General features: G+C 28.9%; 1 protein-coding gene and 1 long non-coding RNA gene across 11 annotated transcripts in view; both read left to right on the forward strand.

Annotated features, from left to right (window-relative positions):
• Window positions 1–13231, forward strand: part of LOC115244587 (protein sprint) — a 129106-nt gene extending 115875 nt beyond the window's left edge. For 8 of the 10 annotated variants that reach the window (XM_029822343.1, XM_029822350.1, XM_029822347.1 and 5 more), the window contains 13 exons: window positions 1408–1592; window positions 3291–3466; window positions 3761–3859; window positions 4546–5126; window positions 5252–5894; window positions 5971–6453; window positions 6539–6692; window positions 7452–7687; window positions 10927–11393; window positions 11682–11813; window positions 12251–12493; window positions 12640–12832; window positions 12945–13231. In XM_029822343.1, coding sequence (XP_029678203.1) covers window positions 1408–1592; window positions 3291–3466; window positions 3761–3859; window positions 4546–5126; window positions 5252–5894; window positions 5971–6453; window positions 6539–6692; window positions 7452–7687; window positions 10927–11393; window positions 11682–11813; window positions 12251–12493; window positions 12640–12832; window positions 12945–13048 — 3696 coding nt within the window. In that variant the 3' untranslated portion in view covers window positions 13049–13231. Of the gene's footprint in view, window positions 1–1407; window positions 1593–2536; window positions 2717–3287; window positions 3467–3760; window positions 3860–4545; window positions 5127–5251; window positions 5895–5970; window positions 6454–6538; window positions 6693–7451; window positions 7688–10926; window positions 11394–11681; window positions 11814–12250; window positions 12494–12639; window positions 12833–12944 lie in introns of those variants that run through there. The other 2 variants (XM_029822351.1, XM_029822353.1) reach the window with 2 other exon arrangements.
• A 3318-nt stretch (window positions 13232–16549) lies between these two features.
• LOC115244615 lies at window positions 16550–22806 on the forward strand. The gene is made up of 2 exons (XR_003885406.1): window positions 16550–19056; window positions 19193–22806. It is a non-coding gene; the product is annotated as an uncharacterized LOC115244615 (long non-coding RNA).
• The last annotated feature ends 606 nt before the right edge of the window (window positions 22807–23412 follow it).

Consider the following 23412-nt stretch of genomic DNA (forward strand, 5'->3'; position numbering starts at 1 on the left):
TCGCGATAAGGAGTTACTCGAACGATCTATGAAAATTTATCGGGGAAAGACCGCGATCGACCGACAACGACCGGCATTTCAACGCGAAAAATCCGGACGATCGAAGCCCCGGTTAACGGTAATCCCCGTCCTCGGACATCGCGTTCAATTGACTTGATGTGTAAATGCGCGATATAAATTGCAAATTACAATGGTATATATATGTACATGCATGAGATAAGACGCGCGCAGCTCAACTGGAGATAAAAAAAGAGGCATCGATTTATTCAGTTTAACGTGGCGTAGGATTATGACAGGATTATATAACTCGGTCTTGAGGGAGCGTTGGCCTCGTAAACGAACGTCTTTGCTGGTATTTTATTATCCTCTACAAATTCAATAATATTAAAATTTATATATATATATATATAGCAAAACAGATGGTATAAGATCTTTTATTATAAGTAATTTAAAAATTTAGATTATTAAAGGGATTGAGAACGAGAAATATGAGAGCAATAAAATTTTGAACACATTGCATATAATATATCTCCCGGCAAGATTAATGAAGAAATCGATTAAGACATAGCGGTAAAATGTTTGCCGTCTTCATTCACATTTATTTTCCATCTTTTTGCTTCTTTTTTCTGTAACGCTTCTGTAATAGTGCGCAAAGCCCCGCGCTGTAATCAACGCCGAAATGACTGTGAGCGAACGATGAGATACTGCTCTTTTGCCATTGCTTCTCCTCCGACGATTCATTGTTTTGTGCCTTTGTTAATCGTCCTCCGTCATTTCTATCTTTTCCGCTGCCTCCTGCCGCTAACGAATTGTACTGCCGAAAAACAATGTGTCTCGCAGTTCCTTTCTATAGATGAGATACGATCCCCTTTTCTCTCTATTCCCCAAGAATCTTTAGCTAAAAAACTTTGTAAGAAAACTCTAAATCTTTGTCGGTTTTGTTTTAAAGAGAGAATCTGTTGTTTTTTCTTTCTGACATCTTTAATTTAATTTAAGAAATTTTGCCTTTATTCGATTTTTCATTCTACTACATGAAAAAGAGAGAGATTCGAGAATTATAAAAATAAAGAACAGCTGATATAAACAATATTTCTCTCTCATCTACTTTCAATTTATATTTATTCACACATGTGTCTTCTAACATCTTAATTTTTGAATTTTCTGATTTTCTTGATAATTATGTACATTTTGGGTAATTTTAGATAACATCTTTTTGGAGTCTGAAATGCTTATTTATCTTTAAGTCTCTTTTTCGAGAAATAGAAAAGCAGAAAAAATCTAATTATGATAAACGAAAAATTAAAGAAGATATTAATATATAATTAATGTTAATTATATAAAAAATAAAAGTAAATAATATTTTTTATATTTATTATTGTTAATTATAAGCATACATTTTTGTTACAGAATTTCGTGGTGCGACAATCGAGTCAGAGTGACACAATGGCTCTCTCGGTGAGATTACCGGCTGGGAAGGGACCATACATTGAGCATTACTTGATCCAGGCCAACAAGGGCAAGCTAAGCTTGGAAACGAGCGAGAATAGATTCGACAATATCCCTTCACTGATTGCTCACTATTCGCAGTGCTGGTGAGTGCCCTTTTCTCTTTTCTTATTTATTACGGATTTCTGCCCCGGAAATGACACACGTGATATCGTCTCTCATTCTTATCTTCCAATCTCTACAAATTCCTATGTGTCACAAACCATAGCTTTAATTATCAACGCTGTACCCTCTTGCTTCTTACACTTTATAGTTTTTTTTTAAATATATATACGTCAAGTATATAAAAAAGTATCTTATATCGATGCAAAAATAGAAGAGTTCAAATAATTAAAAAATGTTAATCGCTTAAAAATTAATTGTTTGAAATCAATGTACAATTAATGCATTTAGTCAAAAAATTGGTGATATATATTTTTAATTTAATAACAAGCTTAATTTAAAATTTCTTTGGTTTGTAAAATACTTAAAAATTTTAGAAAATAAAATAGAATGTACTATTTTAATTTGAAAAGAAAAATATATAACACAATATATATAATATAATATTATATATCAGAGAGAGAGAGAGAGAGAGAGAGAGGGAGAGTAATTTAAATTTAATTTAATTTAAGAAATTTTGCCTTTATTCGATTTTTCATTCTACTACATGAAAAAGAGAGAGATTCGAGAATTATAAAAATAAAGAACAGCTGATATAAACAATATTTCTCTCTCATCTACTTTCAATTTATATTTATTCACACATGTGTCTTCTAACATCTTAATTTTTGAATTTTCTGATTTTCTTGATAATTATGTACATTTTGGGTAATTTTAGATAACATCTTTTTGGAGTCTGAAATGCTTATTTATCTTTAAGTCTCTTTTTCGAGAAATAGAAAAGCAGAAAAAATCTAATTATGATAAACGAAAAATTAAAGAAGATATTAATATATAATTAATGTTAATTATATAAAAAATAAAAGTAAATAATATTTTTTATATTTATTATTGTTAATTATAAGCATACATTTTTGTTACAGAATTTCGTGGTGCGACAATCGAGTCAGAGTGACACAATGGCTCTCTCGGTGAGATTACCGGCTGGGAAGGGACCATACATTGAGCATTACTTGATCCAGGCCAACAAGGGCAAGCTAAGCTTGGAAACGAGCGAGAATAGATTCGACAATATCCCTTCACTGATTGCTCACTATTCGCAGTGCTGGTGAGTGCCCTTTTCTCTTTTCTTATTTATTACGGATTTCTGCCCCGGAAATGACACACGTGATATCGTCTCTCATTCTTATCTTCCAATCTCTACAAATTCCTATGTGTCACAAACCATAGCTTTAATTATCAACGCTGTACCCTCTTGCTTCTTACACTTTATAGTTTTTTTTTAAATATATATACGTCAAGTATATAAAAAAGTATCTTATATCGATGCAAAAATAGAAGAGTTCAAATAATTAAAAAATGTTAATCGCTTAAAAATTAATTGTTTGAAATCAATGTACAATTAATGCATTTAGTCAAAAAATTGGTGATATATATTTTTAATTTAATAACAAGCTTAATTTAAAATTTCTTTGGTTTGTAAAATACTTAAAAATTTTAGAAAATAAAATAGAATGTACTATTTTAATTTGAAAAGAAAAATATATAACACAATATATATAATATAATATTATATATCAGAGAGAGAGAGAGAGAGAGAGAGAGGGAGAGAGTAATTTAAATAACAACATATAATTTTGATTTGTGAAATCGATTCGTGATTATTTTTGTTTGGCAAGCAGTGACGAGCTGCCAGTGCAGTTGATTCTGCCAAGGGCGATGCGGGAAGCGAAGAATAGGCAGCAATTGTCGTCACTGGCATTGCTGGGCCAGGAATTTTGGCGATATCCTATGGCAAATCCAAAGCCACCGGAAAGTAGTAGCAGTAATACCTCTAGTCTCAGCAGTTTCCATGGTGGTAAGTTTTTGACATAATTTTAATCCGTAAAAAAACTTTCTAAAAAATATAAATAAATACACGCTAAGTGCATAAAAATATATCCAACCCTAGACATAGATATAGAAATAAAGTAAAATCAGTTCTCTAATAAATCTGTTAATAATATAAAGATTTATTAGAGAGATATTTTGTTAAAACCTCGGTAATCTATTAATTATATTTATTAGAAATTTACATAGATTTAAGCCTAAATAGCTTAAAGTTAAACAAGAATTATAGATAAAGGGGATGTTCTTATCTTTTTTTTTGCAGGTAACAATAACCATAATAATAACAATAATAATAACGGGGACACGCCAACCACGGAGAGTATAGTGCTCAATCTGGCCCCAATATCATCTCATAATACACGTAAGAGAGACATTTTGATATTTTTTTCTTTATTTTTATAAGCATTCTCTCTTGCATTTGTTGTATTAATGATTGTTGAAATGTTTCTTTATTAGCCGAAATTATATATATATATGACTCTATTTTGTATTTAAAACGTTTCTTTTTTATTTTTTCGATAGATTATTACGTTTATTTTATTCTAGTTTGAAGATTATGCATAATTAATTTTTTAATATTTTTGATTATATATTTTATATACATTATTTCAATTTTTGTATAAATATTATTTGTAGAAATTACTTTTTTTTAAATGTCAAATCATGCTCAAAAGTTAGAAATAAGAATTAGTAAGAATTAAGGTATAAAAATACACAGAATTGATAAAAAAATTATATTTTTTGAGAGTAATGTTATCATAAATATAGAGTTAAATAAATTTGACATAATTTTAAAATGAATATAAATCAATAAAAATAGAATGATGTAAAGTCCAAAAACATCTTTTTTAGCACGATTTTAATTCATACTCGAAGATGTTTTTAATTTTTTGTTTTTGCGACATTGATTACGATACTTAATATAAATTTATCTGGAGGATCTCTCATTTATATTTAGAATTATCGTTTTCACACAAGCTAGCCAAGATAAATTCCTACGAGCTCTTCTAAAAATAATTTGTTACCTAAAATTATTTTTGTGAGCAGACACCCCCTCTCCGACGAATACTGTTAACGCAAACACATCGACATTCGCATCATCGTTGCCACGTCAGCCGCGTCCAACTCCGCCGAATACTCTCAATCTGACAACCTTCAATGAACCTTTGAGTGACAACAAAAGGGACCGGATCTTATCACCAAGTGACAAGCTCTCTCATAAATTGATCTCGCCGAACCTTGTGCAAAGCATACGATGCCCATCACCGGTGGTCCACAATGTGGAGAATAACGTTTTGAGTCCTGCGCAAGATATTAAGAGCTTTGACACTCTGAAGAACGGCCTGGACACACCGAAGTCGACGACGGTCGAGTTCATCAAGAATTCAGAGAAATTTATTTCTACCTCAAGCTTCCATCAGAACAATTTGTCATGTACCACCTCACCAGAATTAACGGATATTAGGAACATTGTTGTTGAGAATGATAAAACTACGCAAAATGTAAAGACACCACCGCCGCCGCCACCAAGATGGGCCAAGCCCGGCATCAGTCAGAATCAAAGTAATTTTACCGTGACTACGACAGTGACCTTCAACGTGAATCAGAGTAACGGCTTGAATTCGCAGGTATATATATATTGATTTTTTATTGTTGTATAAAAAGAAAACAGTAATTTTTAAAAAAATTAAAGAATCAAGAAATATTTCTTTACATTAAAATTATCACAATCTTTCCATCTTTCTGCCAACAGCAAAATACACCATCGGACCCTAATACGTCATTGTTGAGTCCTCAATCTAACAAATCTCTCACTTCCAACTTTTCTATCAAATCACCTCTTTCACCTATCACACCAATTTTATCCCCTACCTCCAAGCTAATCTCGAAAACACCCAGCGTACTTTCTCCTAATACTCCCTCCAGCACTAGTAAATCAAAAAGGCGGCGTGATCGCGAGAACCGGAAAAACTCCCAGCATTATCAGGAGTCGGATATCTTGGAATCATACTATCGCAGCTCGCCAGCTGACAAGATTTCTGACTACGAGGATATCTGGAACACGACCGATCAGTCGACGCAGTCAACCTGGAATGACAGATTGAAAGAAAATAAGATTGTTTGCACCCCGCAAGATCGTTTGAGGAATTCCAATGACCGTCTGTTGAGTCCCAAAGAATCCGAAAGAAGTCTTGTTAATGAAAGATTGCCAGCAGGAGAACAGATGATTTTAAAAAACGATAGGTTTATCTTAAGAAATGATAAAATAGGGTACAAGGAGATGACAAGTCCAGAGTTTAGTAGCTTCAAGCCTGTTGCAGAAATGAAAAGTCCTGATCAGAGTTCACTAGAGGAGAATGGAATGGGGAAGAGACCCGATCTGCTATCCAGAGTTTGTAAGTATATTTATTAGATTGTTTTGTTTAAAGATTTGTTTTAAAGTTAAAAATCCTTGTGTTTATTTTTCCATAGGCAGTGCCAATTCATTGAATAGTCCAAACACAGTGACGCCTCCGAGAAATAAATTGGGCCTTGTTCTGGCAAATTCGGAGAGCAACAGTCCCCTGACCCCGGAATCTAAACAGAGTAGTCCCTTTTATGCTGAACCAGCCGATGCTATTGCTCAGAATGTTGCTATAGTTCCGAGGAGACGACAAACCAGAAATAATCCAGCGATAAATAAGTATCGACATAGCGAACCAGGTTGGTTACAAGCTCCGACAGGAAACAATTCTAATCAATTGCATCCTATCGACTGCTGGGAAGAACCACCTGAGGAAACGGAAGATAAAACGCCATTAATTTCATCGTCTGTCGACAATCTGGCAAAGAGATTGGGCCAAACTAGAGAGACGAAGAAGATTCCTCGGGCAAAGCCCGTTCAGCCACCGAAGATAAGAACTAAAGTGTTCAATGATACCTCTTGGACGGTGGATTCTAGTTGGGAGTTTATCGGTATGTAACCGAATCAAAATATGCGTGTATATATATGTGAATGTGTATGTTAAATACACAATAATAGATTCTCAACTTTGAATAGGCAATGACGTGGAAGAGCCAGAGTGCGAGCCAGACTACGATTGTGATGCCGACTACGATGGTGACAATATTGCGAGAAAATTCCCGGGTGACGAGGAGTGCAATAGAAACATGGTTGGAGACACTTTGACAGTTCAGAGTATAATCCTGCAACGGTAAGTTTCTTATGTTAGTAACATATAAATAAAAGAGAATTATAAGATATATAACATAGAAAATTTTTTTATTAAGAATTTCATTATAATTTTGCATACATACTTTCTATTTTCGATCAATTTTTGTAAAATGTAGAATGCAATTTTTCACCCCTGATCTGATTTTCAATCATGGATATTATTGTGTATTTGCTATATCTAATTATCCTATATTTAGATATATAGAGTGACACAATTAAAGAAGTTTAGAACATTTGATCTCTTAAAATAGTTAAAATTAAAATTATTTAAATTTATTTTATTATTTAAATTAAATTAAAATATATTTTCATATTATATAACGTAGAAAGTTTTTAATAGAGAATAATGATATAATATTACATAATTTTAAAAATTCGATGTAAATTATATAAGAACGTGCAATGAAAAATTGAAATACTTAAAAAATTCAAAGTGGCCTTGCCGATGCGACTTCAACAAGGATGCTAAAGATTACGCAAGTGTCATAGTCTTAAATCTTCCTTAAAGTCAAATAATTTTTGTTTAAAATATTTGTTCCCGAAGATATTTTTAGAGATGATGATAAATGTAATACTTTAGTATTACATTTGTAACACTTTAACTGCCCCACTTGTACACGATAACTATAAAAAGCGAAAATATTCCAAAATAAAATATGTTTCTAAATAGTTACAAGAGTCCTCGGATTAATAAGAATCATTTGGCGATAATAATAAATGCGACTTTTGAATCTGACAGATACCCGGAATTGTTAAAGTCGCCGGACACGTGCGAATCGCTATATAGCGACCGAAATTCCTCATATGACAACGTAGAAAAGCGGAACATGGACCGTGAGGATACGCCAGATTCACGAAAAGATCGCACGTATGATCCTTCTGAATGGGAGACTATGCTGGATACGGATGTGGAGACCGACATAGAAAAGGTCAAACGAAACAAAAGTTTTAAAGAACGACTGGATCCTCTTTTGTGTAAGTTTTATATCTTTCTTATAATGAATTGATTAAATATTTTAAAAATTTTTACATATATTTTAAATATTTATCACACTTAAAAAATTTTGTTATATTTATTTTTATTAATTTTTTTATATATATTTTTGATACTCCTCTCATCATTCTTATTGTACAAAAAATTTTTAAACGTTTAATCAATTCCCTGACACCGTATGTGGTAAACACAATGCACGAATCGTTGATATCTATGCGCAAATCTTGAGAAATATGTAACTGTGATTAGCACGTTAAACAATAGACGTCTTACGTAATTAAGCGTGATCTGTTCATCTGTAATGTTATTGTTCTTACTGTAATCAGTAGATATATATATAAGATAAAAAAAGAAGGAAAAATAAAATTTCTGTTTTATAAATTTACGTAAGATAAAAAATATATATTGTATAAAATATAAATTAATTATATACATAATAACGAAAATAAATTATTAGTTAATTTAAAACGAAAATAAATATATAATCATCGTGAAAGAATGCAACAATTTAGAATAGATGCGCTACTGTCTCGATAATCATCAATTTAAGCAAAATGAGATTCAAAAAGTGATCAATGAAATCGGCGTCTGCAATCAAAACTTTAATCGTAATTCGCACTTGCTATTGGATCGACAAGATTCACATTTACACGAGAAGAAAGAAACAAAGTATGCGTTGAGTGACGCGTCACGCAAGAAATAAAGCGGAAGAAAAAGTTTTCTTTATTCACGCGATGACGCGATTCGACCCCCTTAGCAAAGAAATAATGAAATATGACTATGCTAGAAGTGCAAAGATAATGATTAGTATTGATAATGACCACTTTTAGCGAGCCATGTTGTACGTTATTTAAACGTTAAATGTGTATATAGATAAATAAATAAATAATAATAATTATTGAAAAATAAAAATAAATTATATTAGAAATAAATATGTTATTAAATGATTAAAAACTAATATAGATCAGAAATTTTAATAAAAAACAACAATTTTTCTAATATGACAATAATTATTTTTCTTTGCCTTGCTCACATTGTTACAATTATTATTATAATTATAATATTGATTTTGATGATGTTTACATTATTGTTTCTTCTTTCTTTATTAGTTATTATTATTTGCGCTGTTATTATTGCCGTTATCATTCTTTCTGTCATTAGCATTATTATTGACTTTACTCTTGTTACTATATAGAATATTCGAAAAGTCTCCAAACGGTCTAATATTTTAGAAAGAAAATATTTTATATACAAAAAAACGATGTTTCAGGCAGAAGTTGTAGTATTTAAAAGGATCCATTTAGGACGCGTTCCACTTAATGCTCGCGAGCATGATTTGTCTTTGTTTATCTTCGGTGAACAACAGGGACGAAATGATACTGTGTGCGGGCGTTAAACGGAACGCGCCCTTAATGATCTGAAAATCTAAATAGTTTGAAAAAAAACATACATTATTTTTTATTTTATATTATATTAAATTAAATTATTATATTTAATAATATATAAATCACATTAATTTAAATTTTAACTATAATTTATTTTTTTTTAATATTGAGAAGATGCATGTTCTTAATATGTGACTTAGTTTGTTATCCTGTTGAAAAATGAAAAATTGAAGAAAAGTGTAGAAAAAATCGATGCTAGAAGACGTAGATTTATTACCTTCATATTATTCATATATTGAAAGAATATATGTATTGGATAAATATAGCAAGATTAGCTTGATAATTACAACTGTGACTGACCGATCGGTCACAAAAAAAAAGTATTTAACCCCTCTTTCTCTCTAAACTGCAGTAGCGACATCAATCTCTAGCATTTTTTCTTGGTATCGTTCGGGTATAGTAACGTTCGAGTCGTTCAAGGGGTCAGTTGTCAGCCGATCAGTCAATTGATCGTGGTGTTTAAGTTTATTTAAGTTTATTGCCGCACGTGCGGGAACGTGTTCGGACATTGCTGATTTTACATCATAATGAAAATTGATGGAGAGATCATAAGTGGATATCTCAAAATTTCTGAATTTCTAAATTATAAATTCTATATTTCTAAATTTCTAAATTATATTGAAATTTTCTGATCAAAAACATCGGAATCAATTTATTTCTTCTTTGACATACGAAAAATATTATATTCCATGAGAGAACAAATTTTGATTTGAAAAATATATTTTTTTTTTTTATCTATTGTATAAATTGATGCATATTTGATTTCAATAATAATGTCATATGTATAACGCAAAAGTATCTTATAAAAAAGAAATGGATGAAGAGTGGATAATAATTAGTTGCTCGCCAGAGGAGGATATTCAGTTGGGGATGGAAATGGAATGTGAAAAAAGTAGACGGAAGTTTCGTATTAAAAAAATCTTGCAAAGAATCGTAATCTGGATTCAACGTCTTCTCAAGAAAAGGATGGTCATTTCTAAATGTAAGAATTGATAAATAAAAAAAAGCGTACAAGACTCTAATATATAAATAAATTCAAAAAGGAAATGCGTTAATAAGAGCCAAGCGCAGTACTTAAGGCGCAAAATAATTGTATTTGAGAAATCTTCTTTAATCATCAAACGTTTCGGTTCTTTCTTTGAAACATCTTTAATAAATAAAAAAAGGACAAAGAGGAATCCTACGTCTTGACCTTTGAATGGATTCAATTGTCTGCGCGCCTCACGTGTGACAAGCCTCCTAGGCTGGGACCGATAAAAAGAACAACAAAGATATGCACTACCCCATAAATTTCAATAAACTTTAATTGTTTACAAAAAAAAAAACTAATCTGTGAACCATAAAAAAATAAAACTTTGTATAAATTATATATTTTGAATAAAGTACTTATATATATATATAACAAAATTGAGATTTTTGTCATTATTTTTTCTGTAATCAGAAATAATGTAATAATATATGGCGCAGTTTTAAAAAATGCACATTGATTTGTCATCGAGAATTTTAGTTTTTAAAAAAGTTAATTTAAAGTTATAGCAATAATTCTTGTTTGGATCATAAATAGACATGTGTATTTTATTTAATATCAACTGACTCATAAAGCACAGTTTCGAGACGCGTTTAAAGCTTGAAAAATATTACAATAAGCAATAAAATGTTCGTATCCTATCACGAATATTTATGATTAAAACGAATTATTATGATACAAAATATTATAACATCTTCTTCCTATTCTGAAATCCTGAAGATAATTTTTATTTTCCTTTTTGTTATAGCACCGCCACGAATACAAGCGCTTTCGAGAAATCGTGATCAACAGAGTGGAACCGGGGCGGCCATCAGAGCTTACGCTCTTCAACTTGCGGCTGACAAAACCACGACCTTTTCGCAGAATATCGACAACTTTATTCAATGCACGCGGGAGAGTAAAGAAGTGACTCCTCATATAGTGATGCGCAACATGCGGCAGTTCATGTCGGGTATGAAGAATTACTTGGTGAAGCACGGTGAGCGCGAGTTTGAAAAGGAAGTGGAGAAGGAGCGATTAAAATTGCGGCCAAACGAGTTCCTCAATCTCGACGCGATCCTCGAGGATGTGATGATGGGCCTAGTAGTGAGGCCCCTGCGAGAACACGTTTGTCGGCTGTTCATTGATTACTATGTCGCCACTGGAGTGCTACAGACCCTGGCAGAGAATATTCAGCACGCCCAGGGCAAGACCATTCATGATCTCGGCGTTCGAGTAAGTAGATCTCACATACATACATATAATAAAAAGTATCAAAAGATATAATAAAGATATGACGAATATGACTTTATCAAAAGATATAACAAAGAGAATAGGGTTTCAAAATATTGAATGTATGTATAACTTTACATAAAATTATTCAAATATTATTAGTCAAATATTTATTACATAAAAAATAAAAAAATCGATGAATTAGTATTTATTATTATTTTATTATTTATTATTATTTATTATTTCTTATATTATATTTATTAAGTCTCAATCGTGCGTTTGTGTGCGCAGTCGAAGATTATCCCCCCTTCAGAGGAAAATCTGGAACGCATTCTCAAGTGCATTGAGCGACTGCAAAGAGCTGACTCTCCACTTGAAAAACTGGAGCATTTATTGACAGCCATTTCGGCCATCTTCAACTCTGTAAGTCTTTCCGTAATTTTTGACAAACATATTAATAGAATTATAAACGTGAAATAAATCGTACATTTTTTCAAAATATTGAATGTATGTATAACTTTACATAAAATTATTCAAATATTATTAGTCAAATATTTATTACATAAAAAATAAAAAAATCGATGAATTTATATTTATTAGTATTTTGTCAATATTTTCTAAATTTTTTGTTAGTATTTTTAATAATTAGTAATATTTTTTTCAATAAATAAGCACACTTCTTATTTCTTTTTTATAATTTTTTTCATTATTTCTTATATAATATTACTAAAATGTAATAACTTTACAAAATTATAATTAAACATTTTATTATTTTTAATAATTGTAGACAAAAATAATATAATCAAAAATGAAAATTTAATTATAAATATTATTTTTATTATTTAATTGCGATCTTATAGGTGAAGCAAGCTAACTCTGGTAGACACATTACACTGGGTGCCGATGATCTTTTGCCACTGGTGATCTGGGTTTTAGTACGCGGCAAAGTAGTGGACGCGGAAATCGAGGCCGAGTATATGTGGGGCCTGTTGCACGCTTCTCTGTTAAATGGCGAGGGCGGCTATTATTTGACAACGCTATCGAGCGCGGTACATGTTTTAAAGACTTTCATGTCTAGCCAAGGCACCATGTCTACACTGAACGTAAGCAATAAATAAATATATGTATACATATACATATATATAGATACTTAAAAGCATTAAATTGTGTGTGTATGTCTTGAGAAAATTCAAATATATTAAATTTCAATCGGATATCTTGATGACGAAAATGAGGATATGGTTTTTAGGGATGTGGAACGCCCGATTGTTCGTCTGTGCTGCGGATTTTGGTACCGAATGAGCTACACGGTTCCCTAAATACCAGAACGCTTCCGGTACGACCTAACATGAACACCAGGGAAATCTGCCGCATTCTTGCACATAAGATCAGATGTACCAATCCTCAGGACTACGGGCTTTTTAAGTTGGTGCAAGGAGAAGGTATAATCGCGTTTAATATACAAATATAAAACATAATTTAATATAAGAAAGAGAAAAATATAATGTATAAAATATATTTATAATATAATAATAATAATAAATATTGTTTCAGAAACATTACTTGGAGATCATGAATGTCCGCAGGAACTCTCTCACTGCCTTTTCGCCTACAAACGGATCGACGCGAAAATAGCGTGGCCCAAGACCAGTTCTTAAAAGTTGCGAAGTATTTTAATTAACATAAAATTAGTCTCTCTAGATATCATCTATAAATCGATATCGTCTTTTCCAAGATATAAGTCATATATCATGGAAAGTACATTTTCTTTTCCACTAAAATATCTTTTTGAATGTCGAATTTAAACAAGCATTTGAGGATTTTTTTTTTTTTTTAATTTTGACAAATTTTTTCAGCACTGCCCTTTTCATGAACAGTTTCTTATAAGAAATTAACGATAAATAAGAGAATCTTTGTCACTCACACGTAAGTATTTTGGTTACTTAACGATGAAGGAAGATGAAGTATTAATTATTATCGGAAATAAAAAAAAGTTGATATAAATTTCCTAATTAGTATGAATAGAGATCTCAATCAGTATGCGATATTTAATTATGGATTTGTTATATTTTAACCCTTAGTAAGTAGAACTTTCGTTTTTGAGACCATACAATATTAAAATTAATAGTAAAATAAAAAAAATAAAGCTTTACACACACATACAATAATAGTATGATAAATGGCATATATGTGTGTGTATATATGTATAATTATTTTTTTCTTTTTTATAGAGATATAATATTCATATATAAAAAATAAATAATATGTCATTTTCTTTTAAATAAATAAATTTTTTAAGTTTCTAATCATGATAGTTTTCTTTATATGATTATGTAAATCCAGAAAAAAAGTAATACAATAAATATTAAAAATTTACTACTAAATTTACAGTATGTTCTGTAATATGGTCTTCTGATACTACAATTGTGTATAATTTTAATATTTTCTTTTATTTAACATTTTTGCTAAACTTTATGGAAAGAGTTTGTTACCTTTTACTGAGGGTTAATATAACATTCGATTAAGATCATTGCAATTACAAATCGCATTACAGAAACGAAATTATTTTCTGTGATTATTTTCAAGTATTTATTTATCGATCGATTTGTCGCAATTGATTAGGATTATATTACATCAAATGTAATTTTAACAGAAGGAAAAAGGATGAAAATCTTCGCACATATATATGTGGGAGGAATGATAATCTTGGAACGTGCGTACAATCGCGGTCGCACGGTATATATACACGGTATATATAGTGTATCGCGAAAAGTCGTATTTATTCACAACAATTATATAATTAATTTTCTATAATTAATAATTAAAATATCTAGGATGTTTTACATCAGATTAAAAAAATTTTGCTCCTTGTAAGAAACTATTATATTAATTTAAAAGTTTTTTTACTTGAGTCTTTTTATTTGTTTTAAAATTATAAAAAAAATTAAAAAGACGATCAAGTTGTTTATTTTCCAAAATTTACTTTTAAGATTCCAGTTTTCTTATTGCAGACATATTAAATTATGGCATCAAAAATGAGAAAGTATATACATTTATTCACAAATACATTTTTTCGCATTTTATTATGCACATCCGATTATATAAATTGGTAAAATATATAGAAGATTTTTTCTCATGGATTAACATAAACAGTTGTAAATCTTGATTAGTTATTATGTTCGCAGGAAATATAGGTCATATATAAATTATACGCATTCTCACATTTATTATTACATTTATTAAATTAATTGCTGCATTAAACTAAACTAATCTATTTCATTTACATATTTACTACAGAATGACAAAAAAAGTTTTCAGTACACTTTAATAATGTATGCTACCAAATGCGTATTGATAGTACGCTGATGATCTCTGGACTTGAGAACCAACTTCTCCGAAAGTTATACTTTATATATATATATATATATGAAAGACATAAATCGCGCTATATGTTTTTAAATAATATTGAGTGACAAAAAAATCAATAAGGAAATTTCTCCGCGTGCGCACTGGACGCAAAGTTTAGAAAGAGAGAACGAAGAAGAATAGCTTTTAGGATCTCTATTTTAAGTACTTTCTACGAGACGAAGAGTCGTGAAATCTAACAAAATAAGCAATCCATACTGTTAAGGAAATTTCGTGTATTTATTACTACAAGTTGTATACATATTTTTATTAATATTTTTGACATGTGATCCCCTGCTTTTTTTCTGCAAAAAAATTTGCTAGGCTGATTTGAATCTACAAGGCTGTGTATGTGTATAAATGTGTAGCTTCTATACCATGTATGTCTCAACAAAATTACAAAATAAAGAATGGTAATAATAATAATAATAATATAGTTGGCGATATGATATTAGAGAAAATAAATAAACATTGATAGTTTTTATATTTATAAGAAATATCGATGATTTTTTAGATTTACGAGAAGTATTGACAATTTCTTATTTGCAAAAATAATGTTAAAAATATTTTGCTACAGAAAGTTCGTACAAATCAGCCTTGCATTTTTTTATCGTTTTCTACGATTAGCGCACTCGTTACGTATATATAATAATAATTAGCAACCTATAAATGTACATTTTTCATATTTAATTTATTTAACACGTTTTTAATACACTACATACCTTGTATATCGTAATTATGGCGTAGATGTGCTCTCATTCTTTTTATGATGATTAACATGACGATTTAATGTCGATATATGCTTTTAATGTACTAGTCAAACCGATACAAATCGGAGAAGTTCATAAAATTACATTTAAGTAACTTCTTATCCGTTGCAGAAACCTGTATCATTAATTATCATTATACACACTTTGTTATTAGTGATTATTATCATTGTAATGTAAGTCTATGCTCAATAAACACTTTTCTATTATTCGTACGTATTCGTAGATTCACGATTGACAATTATTTTAATTATCCCGAATAAATATGTGAATCTGATGTCTAAATTGAAGATTAGCTAGCAATGTTTGTTTAAGTTAAATATTTGATAGAATGACAAAACAAATAAAAATAGTATTATATAAATTTAAAAATATTTTTAATTGTCAATTTTATCTTTTTAAGCCTATTTTATTAATATTGTGTTCTAAAAAAGACAGAGAGAGAGAGAGAGAGAGAGAGTATTGTAACAACTCTAATTCTTTCCCTTCTAATTTCTATCACACATGTTTTTCTTTTTTTTTAAATTTATTTTAGAACTGCTGCTTGCATGCGCATGTATGTGCATGGATGTGCGTGTTTTTGAACGCTATGTCGCTGGGTTAGCAAAATCATCACTACATATTATTCCACACTAATCCATCATTATCTATAGTCACAGTTTTAATGACATAAATAACCGTTTATACGTGCTCAATACACTATTAAATTGTATTTATATATCTAATCACAGATATAATACCATTAACACTTCTTGGAGATTACTTTTTCTATTATTACATCCAGGCAGCTATCAGAATTATTGTCCAAGTTTTATTTGTGTTAAAGTAACTCACATTTTAGTATTTTTCTTTTTCTTCTTCTTTTTCCTATCGAGTCTAGAATCTCTAAGGACTATACAGAGATGAGTATGAAATACGAGCATCGATAATGGGAAAGTAAAAAATTCCTAATAAAATTTTATTTAATTAAAATAAAATTTAAGAGAGAGTATTGTAACAACTCTAATTCTTTCCCTTCTAATTTCTATCACACATGTTTTTCTTTTTTTTTAAATTTATTTTAGAACTGCTGCTTGCATGCGCATGTATGTGCATGGATGTGCGTGTTTTTGAACGCTATGTCGCTGGGTTAGCAGAATCATCACTACATATTATTCCACACTAATCCATCATTATCTATAGTCACAGTTTTAATGACATAAATAACCGTTTATACGTGCTCAATACACTATTAAATTGTATTTATATATCTAATCACAGATATAATACCATTAACACTTCTTGGAGATTACTTTTTCTATTATTACATCCAGGCAGCTATCAGAATTATTGTCCAAGTTTTATTTGTGTTAAAGTAACTCACATTTTAGTATTTTTCTTTTTCTTCTTCTTTTTCCTATCGAGTCTAGAATCTCTAAGGACTATACAGAGATGAGTATGAAATACGAGCATCGATAATGGGAAAGTAAAAAATTCCTAATAAAATTTTATTTAATTAAAATAAAATTTAAACATGAGGGAGGATTAAGTAAAATATATAAACTTATATGACCTTCCTCTCTCGTAAGTTCTATCTCATATATGTATATCTCTTTTTTAAAAATACACGTAGCATATATAAACATATGAGTGGAAAAATAAAGAATAAAAATGTTACGAACGACATCGATGTTTGCATTCTGAACGTATTTATTTTACATGAAAACACGCGATGTATCCAATCATTTCTGTTTCTATAGTTTGCAGTATATAAAATTCAACATATCGATTATTTTATTATGTAGTGAAATTAGAAAGATCCACTATTGTTTTATATTATATTATGCATAAGAGTATAATGAATTAAATTACGAGGATCCATTATTATATTATCGTTTTAACATAATTGCTGGCACAACCAGAGTGCAGTTCTTAGTCGCGTACGTTATGAGCATCCAAAAAATTTTATCGCCACTCTTAATAATTAGTTACATCTGCGGTTGTAGAGTAGCCGAATTTTCCACAGGTGTCCCGAGACAATTCGGTTTTCTGTACATGCTGTTATTATGGTCATGTTATATATTTGTTTATATATATGGAATAATACCTTATACAATTCATTACTCCATCGTGTACCATATTTGTTTTGGAATTAACATTTTTACAGCTTTATTGACAATTATCGTTGGAATATACCATGACAAGGTAAGAGATTTAGAAAAATATTAATGTAATGATATCACTGATTAAAAAATGGAATATAAATTATAGCTATTTTATAATATTTATATAACAAAAAGACTGCCGTATTAAGATGCCATATAAGATTGTAAAAAATTTACGACATATTATATTATATATTATAAATTATCGACAAACTTTATTTCTGCTAAATATCTAATATTAAAATTATTATTTGAGAGATAGGACAGTACACGCATGTGTAAGTGTAATGCATATTTGCATTTTACGTTACATTTTTTTCAATATAGAATGATTAAGTTATTAGACATTTTATAAAATTGTAAAGATTTCGAGGAATACATATCATTAATATATTGCTATTTTCTTACATTAGGCATTTAAAAATTGTATTAAAAGCCTGAATATTGTGGACGATACATTGGAAAAATTGGGAATAATAACAGATTATAATAAACTGCGTATGAGAACATTATGGCTCATTTTAGGATCGTTTTTAATAACCATATTAATAATCGGAGGAAAAATACGATTTTTGAAAGATGAATATAATACTGACATTGCGCCGCTTATCTACTTTCCTTTTATGCGCCGTTATTGCGCCTATGTTAACATTATCAGCGATTTCATTATAACAAGTATGCTTGGGTTAGTTCATACTTTTAAATATACAAAAATATTTGCTAATAATTATTACCTATTAATTTTCTCAATCTTTAGGTACGTGAGCTTGAAATTTGATCAAATCAACAAATATCTTGAGAAATTAAACAAAAGTAATGATAGAATAAAGCGAGTTTGGGAACATCCTGTGTTACTTTGTCATCAATCTAGATATGCAAAAATTCCGAGAATCAAATATATGATATGGATTTTAATGTATAAGAGCACAAACTTCTATATATTATATTAGACCGCATTATATTTCATCATATGAATTTTATACATGTTAGCAATCTAATATAATATATTGATGTTTGTGTGTAAAACAATTTATATTAATATAATCGATCATGGTTGCATTTGGCGTGATAAGTTAATATTATGTTTACACAGACATCTTCATTTGGAATTACGTAAAATATCCTACAAAATAAATTCAATATTCGGAATACAAATGACTCTTGAAATGGGATGTTGCTTTGCTTCCATAGCGTTGGCGTCTAAGAGAAATTTTTAATGCGATACTCATTAACGATTATATCAATAATAATAATAAAATGCTTTATATCACCATAATACTATTATGGCTTTCCGTAGACGTCTTCAGACTTTTCCTCATTAATTATTTTTGTGAGAAGATTAGCAGCAAGGTATCAAGCTTAAAATATGCATCTATTTGAATCATTTTTAAATAGTTATTTGATTTATTAAATGATATATATATATATATTGTGATGTATGTTTAAAAAACGCAACCTTAATTTTATTTTATATATTCAATTATAGGCAAATGCAACAGGAAATATTATAAATAAATTATCGCATTTTAATTGCGATGTTGAAACTCGTGAAAATGTAAGTTTTAACATTTTATATATTAAATTGTTTTCGAAATATAAACTTTTATTTATGTCTAAATATATAAAAAACAGTAAACCGAGAACATATATATTAAATAATCCATCGTGTTGCAATACAGATACTACAGTTTTTACTTATGATTCAATCACCAATCAGATTCTGTGGGCTTGGACTTTTCCAGTTTGGCTTTCAAATTTCTTCAAGGAGTAGGTTATAATGATATATTTATCCGTTACAAGTCCGTTATCTAAGAATATGTGTGTGATAAATATTTAAAAAGAGAAACTACTGTTTTTTTTTTTGCAGTTCACTACATCTGTTGCGACCGTTTTAGTTATATTAGTACAATCGCATATGAATAAGTAAACATCTTAGACAAATTGTAATAAACATAATATGCAAACACAATTTGATTAGCCACCGGCATATAATATTCAATACATGATATCTTATAAAATACATTTGTCATATAATATTTAGTATGTAATAACTTATATAATTAACGTGACATGATTTAAACAATTATACAATTAAACAATTATATATATTTTGTTGGAGAGCATGCTGCAAGATAAGGCATTAATATTTTTCATCCTATTTTTAAAAAATCAAAATTTGACTTATTTAATTAAATTGAAAAATAATATAAAATGATAAATAATATCATTTCTACTATTATAACAAAAATAGCTTTTGTGACTGTTTTTCGTATTTTTTTGTTATTCAATTATTTTACCTGTAATTGATATGTATTATAAAAGTCGATGTGCTATTTCTTATTGTTTGATGATATATATATATATATATATATCATAAAACTGGATATATTATTAAGAAAATTTATTTTAAAAAATTTATTTTATTTCACATGCCCATATACATAATACATGTAAAAATAATTTAATAATAATTTATATTATCGCTGTCCGTAGTATAACTATTTAAAATGACAAAATATCACGCGCAGCTAATAAAACATTATTAAATCCATAATATTTTTCCACATTTTTGATATACAATTATGGATCTAGCTCGGACATGCACCAACCGGCCGTTTTACCGTGGCACCGAAAAGTGAATTTGGCCATATAGTTCCGCCAGCTTTATTTGACTTCCATGATAATCAAGATGCCTATAAAATTAGGACGAGAGTTAACGATGAATTTTTTATTAAGCAAATTTACCACATGTACCACATGTACCACAAGTTAGCAGGGTTAAGGGATTGAGAGTTAATGGTTGATGCTCTAATTGTGGATGTTCTCCTGAACACAGAGATAGGATAGCTAAAATGGTCAGGCTTGTCGAAAGTTTAATCCTAAAGATACTCTTTCTTAAAATTGAGCTGAGGGCTTGATAATGTTAATGTTTTATATTATGTCTCAGAATTAAGTTTATGTTTAAGATACCATTAAAAAATATAATTGTTAGACAATAATTTTAAGTTTAAGATTCGCGAGAGAGAGAGAGAGACAATTCAAAAAAAAAACAGCTGATATAGAAAAAAGAAAACTAAAACAAAAAAATGTTAGAATAAAAAAGATTTGACGGCATCTTTTTACCTTTTTAAATTGAAGTTCCAACATCAAATAATGAGCTATGTATATCGCAAACTTTATATCGATATTCAAGGAAACAAGATGTACAAGTGGAAATATTTATTATAAATCAAGCTTATACATGTATGTTTGTCATTAAATAACAATATATTTGCACCTGAGAGCTACAGTACGCTTCGAAAGCTCCAGTATATGCTAGTATGTATTACGCAACATTGCATATATGATAAAACATGATAAAACAGTACCTACGTATTATATTCATTCATGAGCCAATAATATACTTCATATATATTTCAAACATTATTTACTGTTCGGCACGATTATTGCAAGTTCGCCACCAAAATTTAAATTTATTATTTCATTGTACATTGTACATAAAACATAAGTTTTATTTATTTATTATTTATTTAGTTTAAGATATATAATGAAATTTGAATTTATAGGAATAGTTTCAAAAATATTCACATTCTCCAATTTTTGTGAAATAAACCAGATACTTTTTTAAAAAATTTTGACAAACGAGTTTTAAACACAGATTGTAATAAATGCAAGGTGTGTGTTATTCACACATTCAAAAAATATTATGAGTTATTCATTCATCAAGAAAAGTGTTATAACAATGTCCAGAATGATGTGATTAACCCCAATTAATCTAATTTATTGCGCTTCACTTGATACATATATACAATAAAATAATAAATTCAAATCTTGGCATCTGGGACTATAATAATCATGCTGACTGTACCATTGCATTATTCTCATCCCAAATATAAAAGCATCATTATCTTATCATTAGAAAAATTTTCCATTTAATAAGATTTTATTTGATAAATGTAATGACATTAATTCTATATATATAAACTGTATGTTTCTTTTTTCGTGACGAAATAAAGTTTCGTTTATTTTTTCTGTGTAAAAAAAGAGTAACGAATTATTCTGCTTTTTATATGTCGCAAAACAAAGAAACTTGCATAAAAATTTGGTGGAACTATTCGAATAAAACTAATTCTGTCTTTTTTCGATCAAATAGATCGTTTTTGTAAAACTTGATCTTAATACAGAGAAAAATTATATAAATATTTATTTTATTTAATTAAAGAATTCAACAAATTATATTTGCTCTAAAAATCCAACAAGGATTTTCCATTTATTTCTTTTTATATTGAAGTAAATTAGATACATATAATACAGATATATAAATCAATCAGATACTAGATGGAGATTTTACTTGATTTACTTAAAATAAAATTTATTTTAATGTATTTAGAAAAATTAATACCAATGCATATAGCGTCGAACCATTACACTATCTATAAATAATCATGTCATATATATCATATAATAGAAAAAAAACCTATCGCTTTATTTCACAAACCATAAAAAAATTTGGTTATACAATGCACCATAATTATGTGATTATGACTGTATTATATTTATGTTTGTGAGTGTATGTATATATTTTGTTTCATTGTAATTCATATAAATCACGAAATAAAGAAAAAAAACATGTTAGATAATTTTATAAGATATGTTTTATGTGTGAGCTCGTTACTTTTGACTTTTTTAAATTACGAGTTTAATTAATTAAGAGTTTATAATTTTATTAATTAAAATAATTCCAAATCTTATTCGCAAAAATAATAAACATTTAATCTTCAGCAAATGCAGATATTATAACTTTACTCTGATACCACAAGGTTTAAATGACTCTATTAAAATTCAACAGATTTATTAAAAAAGAAATATTTCTTAGAAAAATTAAAATTGTAAGCTATTTTTATTGTATTCATTACACATTAAGGGGTTTAAGAAACTCTTTTCTAGATAAGATTTCCAAGTTCTTACGGAATCTAAAAGAGCCCATGACGATTGATATCCACTAAATGAAATCAAATTGAAAGAGAATTTAGGCCTTTAGACTCTGAGACAAATATATCTAAAGTGTACGTGAACAATGACAATTAAGAACATCGGGCATTAAAAAAAAATAAAAAATAAGCTTCTAAAAAAGACCAAATCTTCAGAGCATATAAAAATTCAATATTTTTTTTCTCGCACGTTGGATTGCAAGATTCGTGAATTAAACACATAAATCCAATATTGAAACTTAATACTAACAAAATTGCATAATTACGTTGGGACAATTTTCATTATTGACGTATACACAATTCTTAATAATAAAAGCAAATTTTTTAAATTTAGTTTTCTGGGAACTTTCGAGAATAGGTTCCTTATATGAAATACTTTAAAAAATTGCGGTCCTTAAATAATAAATAATAAAGGAAATCAATCGTATGTCATTAACTAAAAAAAATTAAGAAAAGTTAAAGTAAAGAACCATTACATATGGAAAAACTTAAGCAAGACAAAATCAATTAGTCACAGTCAAGCATTCTCGTGTAATAATATATTATTCTGTGTAATAATACAACATAACACTATTTTTTATAATTCTTAAAAAATCATAAAAAGAAAAAATATCCAATTAGTCAATTCTCGTGTAATAATATATTATTCTGTGTAATAATACAACATAACACTATTTTTTATAATTCTTAAAAAATCATAAAAATCATAAAAAGA

Source organism: Formica exsecta, unplaced genomic scaffold (genome assembly GCF_003651465.1).
Source record: "Formica exsecta isolate Colony F162 unplaced genomic scaffold, ASM365146v1 scaffold826, whole genome shotgun sequence".
Lineage (NCBI taxonomy): Eukaryota > Metazoa > Arthropoda > Insecta > Hymenoptera > Formicidae > Formica > Formica exsecta.